General features: G+C 39.8%; 3 protein-coding genes across 3 annotated transcripts in view; 1 reads left to right on the forward strand and 2 right to left on the reverse strand.

Moving 5' to 3' along the window:
- The window catches only part of LOC104744403, a 5,784-nt gene extending 5,494 nt beyond the window's left edge, over window positions 1-290 (reverse strand). The window contains exon 1 of the mRNA XM_010465460.2: window positions 27-290. Within this exon, the coding sequence (XP_010463762.1) occupies window positions 27-140 (114 nt within the window). The 5' untranslated portion in view covers window positions 141-290. The remainder of the gene's footprint in view (window positions 1-26) is intronic.
- LOC104744404 (uncharacterized protein At1g51745-like) lies at window positions 496-4,840 on the forward strand. The gene is made up of 4 exons (XM_010465461.2): window positions 496-1,181; window positions 1,265-1,776; window positions 2,581-2,847; window positions 3,095-4,840. The coding sequence occupies exons 1-4, from the start codon at window positions 1,000-1,002 to the stop codon at window positions 4,402-4,404; spliced, it is 2,271 nt and encodes a 756-aa protein (XP_010463763.1). The 5' UTR covers window positions 496-999; the 3' UTR covers window positions 4,405-4,840.
- Window positions 4,916-6,299, reverse strand: LOC109129048. The gene is made up of 2 exons (XM_019236599.1): window positions 6,264-6,299; window positions 4,916-5,389 (listed from the first exon to the last, which is right to left on the reverse strand). The coding sequence occupies exons 1-2, from the start codon at window positions 6,297-6,299 to the stop codon at window positions 5,105-5,107; spliced, it is 321 nt and encodes a 106-aa protein (XP_019092144.1). The 3' UTR covers window positions 4,916-5,104.

Here is a 6,627-nt window from a genome sequence, read left to right on the forward strand (position 1 = left end):
AAAAAAAAAAAAAAAAAAGGACTTACAATCTCAAGAGATTTGAGAGCATCGGCCATGGCGATATTGGTCATATTGGCTGGGATTTTGTTCCTTTTACAGAAGAACTGTAGATCTCTTCTCGGAAGACTGTCGAAATCCATGGCGACGATCTAGAGAAAATGAGAGAGAGAAAAAAAAAACTTTGATTTGGGTTTAGAAAAAATGACGGTTGAATTAAAAAAAAAAACAAAGACGTTTCTGATGAGACTGAAGATCCGAAGACGAAGGATATTTATACCATTTAGGCGAACACAAAAACCCTAACTCCCCCCTCGAGCAGATGTGACCGTTGCAGCGTCAATTTTGAATTTTGAAAATTATCTTAAAAAAACCCAACATGTTATTATACTGGGCCTAAGAATTTAAAAGCCCAAATTATTGATTAGTGGATGGGCCTATGATTCGGTAACGTAAAAAGCACGCGCTTTTCGGGGAGCGCGTGTAAATTGAATGAACTGCGAAGCTAGCAATCTCCATCCGGAGGAGAGAGATAGAAAGAGAGAAGGCGAAAGAGAGACGGAGTCACGGAGAGGAGCGAGAGAGAGATATAGAGAGGTTTCAGAGAGTAAAAGAGAGGGAGACAGAGCCACTCGCTTACATAGTTTATTATAGACGGGCGGTGGAAAAAAAAGAAAAGCTGCGAGGGAAAGGTTTTAACCTAACCTGCGTAAAGAGAGAGAGAGAGAGCGTAGGGTTAATGGGAATTTTCCAAATCTGAATGGAAAGCTTAGTCCTCGCCGTCTTCACTTTCTTCTTCCCTTCCGTTTGTTTCAGTTGTGGTTTTGGATCCGCCGGGATTCCTCTGTATTACCGGCGGCTAAGCTGATTTTTTCAGGTAGATCAATCAAATACACACCGCCGTATAAGATTTTTTTTTTCGAGAGAATGGTCCTTTTTGGTGGTAGTGACGTATAAGATAAGAGAGAAAAAAGTGTGATCTTGAGTGTAAAGAGAAGAAGAATGGGAAGTCCAGTATCAGGTTCTCCGGATTGGACGGTGGGTTCTATTGTGTGGGTTAGGAGGAGGAACGGTTCTTGGTGGCCTGGGAAGATACTTGGTCAAGAAGATCTTGACTCTACGCATATCACCTCGCCACGATCTGGTACTCCAGTGAAGCTCCTCGGGAGAGAGGATGCAAGTGTGTAAGTCTCTTCTTTTTTCTGTCTGTATGAACTTTCTTTTGGACTTGGATTGATTACTGAAAGCAGTTTTGTTTCAATCTTAGGGATTGGTACAATTTAGAGAAATCCAAACGGGTGAAGCCATTTCGTTGTGGTGATTTTGATGAATGCATTGAAAGGGTAGAATCTTCGCAAGCATTGACTATAAGAAAGAGGGAGAAGTATGCTCGTAGAGAAGATGCTATTCTCCATGCCCTTGAACTTGAAAAGGACTTGCTGAAAAAAGAAGGGAAACTAGTTTCCTACAAGGCTAGAGATCACTCTCCTGATATAGTTAGGGTTCATGATAATGGAACAAGAGAATCCTCAGATTTTCTAGGGGTTGGTGATGCTACGCATTTGCTGAGAGATAAAGAGGAAGAACAACCAAGTTGTGATGATGAGGCTGTACCTCGAATGAGAGGCTTGCAGGACTTTGGACTTAGAACCGCCTCTTCAAAGCGAAAGATTTCACGTTCCAATGGTCCTGATACTTCCTTAAAGTATCTTGCCAGAAGCAACTCTTCAGCTTCTTCGAGTGGAGATTTTAGCATGGAGAGGCCCAGTTATACCCTCGGTGAGATGAATTTGAAAACTTCCAAGTTTTTAATTCCAAGATGGTTGGATACTTAAGGCTTCTGGCCCNAAGCTCCTCGGGAGAGAGGATGCAAGTGTGTAAGTCTCTTCTTTTTTCTGTCTGTATGAACTTTCTTTTGGACTTGGATTGATTACTGAAAGCAGTTTTGTTTCAATCTTAGGGATTGGTACAATTTAGAGAAATCCAAACGGGTGAAGCCATTTCGTTGTGGTGATTTTGATGAATGCATTGAAAGGGTAGAATCTTCGCAAGCATTGACTATAAGAAAGAGGGAGAAGTATGCTCGTAGAGAAGATGCTATTCTCCATGCCCTTGAACTTGAAAAGGACTTGCTGAAAAAAGAAGGGAAACTAGTTTCCTACAAGGCTAGAGATCACTCTCCTGATATAGTTAGGGTTCATGATAATGGAACAAGAGAATCCTCAGATTTTCTAGGGGTTGGTGATGCTACGCATTTGCTGAGAGATAAAGAGGAAGAACAACCAAGTTGTGATGATGAGGCTGTACCTCGAATGAGAGGCTTGCAGGACTTTGGACTTAGAACCGCCTCTTCAAAGCGAAAGATTTCACGTTCCAATGGTCCTGATACTTCCTTAAAGTATCTTGCCAGAAGCAACTCTTCAGCTTCTTCGAGTGGAGATTTTAGCATGGAGAGGCCCAGTTATACCCTCGGTGAGATGAATTTGAAAACTTCCAAGTTTTTAATTCCAAGATGGTTGGATACTTAAGGCTTCTGGCCCTTTTTGACATAAAATTCATTTGAAAATTTTGGCTCCCTTTCAGGAAAGGAGAACACAAGGAGTAAGGCAGAGGCTAAAAGGCCTAAATATATGTTCACACCAAATGAAACTAATGATGTTTCAGACCTGCATCAGAGTTTGCGAGGCCATAGGGAGGCAATGCATTCCTCCTTTGTCGGTGGTGATTCTCGTTATTCAGATTATGACCCTCCTGAATTTTTGGAAGATATGGAATCTGATTATTCTGAATCCGAAACTGATACTTCTGATATGGAGGAGGATACTGATGATGACATTCCCTTGCCGTCAGGTGAAGTTTTTTTGGACTGCTAAAATCTAGTTTCTTATCAATATAAATGTGTTCTACTTTTACGAAAATTGGCTTTCAATTGTGGCAAGACGGCAATCATTTCTGATTTTACTTTGACTAGAATTTGTGTCAAGCCTCTGAACTGTAAAAACCTATTAACCTGTTTAGTTACGTAGACCACAATTTTCTCTGTGTCGTACAGGTGTTAGTTATGCCCTAACTCTTGTTTGAAATCTTCTCTTTCCAGGAGCTGGGCGTCATTCAGAGCGACGCAATACTTTTAGTAGACATATGTCAGAAGAAGATGAAAGCACCAGCAGTGAGGAAGATCATTATGAGTCCTCCATTTCTGGCGACTCTTCCTACCTTTATTCCCACAATCCTGATAATGATGCTAGCACGGTTTCCAAGTGGCAGCTTAAGGGCAAAAGAAACTTGCGGAATCTTCCAAGAAGGTCTGCACGTAAGAGAGAAATGCACCGTAATCGTATGGAAGATGGAAGATATTGTGAATATAAGAGAAGGGCATTTGGGCAAAAGCCTATGGGTTATGGTTTAGATTTTAATGGGACAAATGATATGAGCGATGGTACTGATGACACTGATCCCAACGAAAGGCAGTTCGGGGACAGAATGATTGGACCAGGTGATAATTATCAGTTCTCATCTGTGGTTTCATCTGGATGTAAGAACATCTACAGCCATGACTTGCTGGACTGGGATGATGATCCTTGGGAAGGCCGGATTGGTATGAGGAAGCGTGGGGAGGAAAAACTTGAAGGTTTAGGTCAGGAGTTTGATGTTTCTCAACGACATTTTGGCAGAAAAACGCGTTCTTCGTTGATGGATGTGGATCTAGAAGTGCGAGGAAGCTATCAGAAAGGGCCTGTCCCAATTGTCTCACTTATGAGTAAGTTAAATGGCAGAGCAATAATTGGACATCCAGTCGAAATCGAAGTCTTAGCAGATGGTTCCTCCGAGTCATATTTTCAGACAATTGATTATTTTGGTAATGAAACAACTTACCATGACAAAAGCTTTCTTCTGCCCTCTGCTTGGAAGACTGCAAGAAGGAGTAATTCCCGGGTTCCACGGCTGCAGCCATTCTCATCTTCCCTCGAAGCGGATGATGAAGCAAACTATGATCATTCTCCGGCCGAGCAGGGAAGAAAACCGCATGTTAAGAAACTCGGGCTGGGAAGTTTTAGTAATGATGATAACTCGGTGAGGAGAAACAGTTCACTGCGAATTCCACGACCACCTGCAGAGAGAAAGCAGCAGCAGCAGCAGCAAAAGAAGTTGCTGAAGAACACAAATGCTACTGCTAGCCAAAAGACAAGGGCACTATCGTCATTCAGCAGCGAACAAGGGCACAATGGGATGAAGGTGTTACGAGACCGGACACACGAGCTCTCTAACAGACGGGTATTACCAGGACCACCAACTGTGGCCTGCATACCGGTCAAGCTAGTATTTAGCAGATTACTTGAGAAGATAAATAGACCGCCTTCAAAGCCAACTGCGAAATCCTTTAACGATAGAAGAAGAGATCAATAACAAGAGCTCTACTCAAGTGAAAACGAGATTTACAGGTACCAAACATATAACAATTCCAAGTCTCTGGTTTTCGTAGATTGAGAATCACGTTTAGGGCATTACAGTTTCTGGGGTGATGGATCTTTTTGAGCAACCATCAGTCTTTTATTATGTGATGATTCTGAGGGAAAATTAGTCGTTAGGGAGAAGAATTTACTTAGAGAGGCTCTGGTTATTTATTGGTACAGATCGGTGAAGAAGTAGAACAATATACCACCACTGGTTCGTTTTGTATATATTTTCTTTTTCTCTCTTTAGAAAGCTTTATGTATCTTTTTGATTTAGCTTCAGCTTTTAGTTTACTAGTCTTAGAGAGCTTTTTTTCGTTTCATTTGATTTATGACTCTTTCGCTGGTTAATCAAGATTACAGATATAATTGATATTGTTCTTGAGAGATTCGATTAGCAGATGATGTCTTTTTTATATGTCCTGGGGTCATCACTCATCATGGCTTTGATTAACCGCACCAAATTAAAAACCAAACCTCATTTTTTATTGGTTTGAATCTTTATCGTTAACACCCATCGACATAGACGTAGCAGCAGAACATAAAAGTTATTTTAGGACACTATTTGACTTGGCAGATTGTGTACTTAGAAAGAACCTTATTACAACGACATAACACCAGTAAAAAGCAGGGAGAAAGATAGAGTGGGAGACTCAAACATGGTGAGTCTTGTCCGAGTCCTCGAGACTTGTGGGGCGAAACCAAGCAGTCTCCTCCAGCACAGCAGAGTCCTGGCGTGCACCTTCAGCAGCGAGGGTGTGCTCAGTAGTGGAAGGGCCGAAAACTCCTGTTTGTGGATGAGGAGACCAATATTTGTCGGAATCTGGCTTTATGACTTCGTCAGGTACTGCACTTGCATGCAGCTCATCCTCCACGTTCTTATCATACGCCGAGGAATGACCACTCCGACTGTTCAAAAGAAAAAGATTGTTAGAAGACTTTTATTTATCTCACATTCTGTCGCATGTATAAAAAGAATCTAACGCAAAATTATTTAGTCAAATCAATACGCGATATCAAGGAAAATAAAAACAAAATTCCGGTTGGGTGGGAGATTGTTGATTGGTAGGTGAGACGTTGCCACCACAGAAAATACCCACAGGGACACAACCACCCAAAAATAATGATTTCGTACAGTAGTCACTCTTCGTATAGATTTTTTTTTTTATCCGGTCATTGTATATTATTTAAGATGGAAAGTTTTGATTTTCATAAAAAGTGACCCCTTAAAAGCCTTTTCCCTATAAAATTGATATAAAAATCAAGTAAATGTCAAAATATGTCATAGTCAGCCCCCCATCAATATTTTCTATATCTTCAAAGCTGTCGGTCCAATTCTTATCTTAATTTAACGATATGAGAAGATCAGCCAGGTCACGTCTACGTACTGATCTCATAGACTCATACTATTAGATGAAAATAACGTGTTTAAAAAAGATGGAGTACAGCAAAGAAGAAACTAAATGTGGTTTGTAATTAAAGATGTAAATTCATTAGTTTTGGCTACAGTTTTGAGTTTGACCCCCAGCTACTTAAAACTGCAAGTAAAGAAAAGGAATTTATTATTCTTTAAGGGTATTGATGTAAATTACAACTACCGACACGTGTCAAATCCGGAACTAGATTTGTTTTGGTATTATCCACTTACGCCTAATGGCATATGCCATTTTTTTTTGGTAGTAGAATGGGTACATTGCTTATGCTTTTCGTACGAATATAATTATTTTCAAGAAAATGTTATTAATATTTTAAGATATGGTAAAAGGATTTTCTTGGAGAGAAAAAGACTTTTAAGACTCAAAACTAATACACTTGTTCGAATATGACAGGGTGCTTTTTCAGATCCATTGCGTTTATATTAAGCATATAGAGATACGAACAAAAACAAGAATTAAAAGAGAGCAAATGTTTAGCCGACAAAAAAAAAAAAAAAAAAGAGAGCAAATGTATGATATTGAAAATATAAAAGAAGTCTGATATCTGAACTTTCTAGATCTGGGAATCATATCTTGAATTCAAGAAAGTGGAAACTAAAGATTGTTTGACCAAACTAGTAACACACTGACAAAATAACCAAACACCACAAACCTCTAATAATCTTGTTAAAAAACCTCTATTATGTACGTATATTCATATCAGTTTCTCATCATATATAATCAAGATGATGTTACTGTAT

The sequence above is a fragment of the Camelina sativa genome, chromosome 15 (assembly GCF_000633955.1).
Source record: "Camelina sativa cultivar DH55 chromosome 15, Cs, whole genome shotgun sequence".
Classification (NCBI taxonomy): Eukaryota; Viridiplantae; Streptophyta; class Magnoliopsida; order Brassicales; family Brassicaceae; genus Camelina; species Camelina sativa.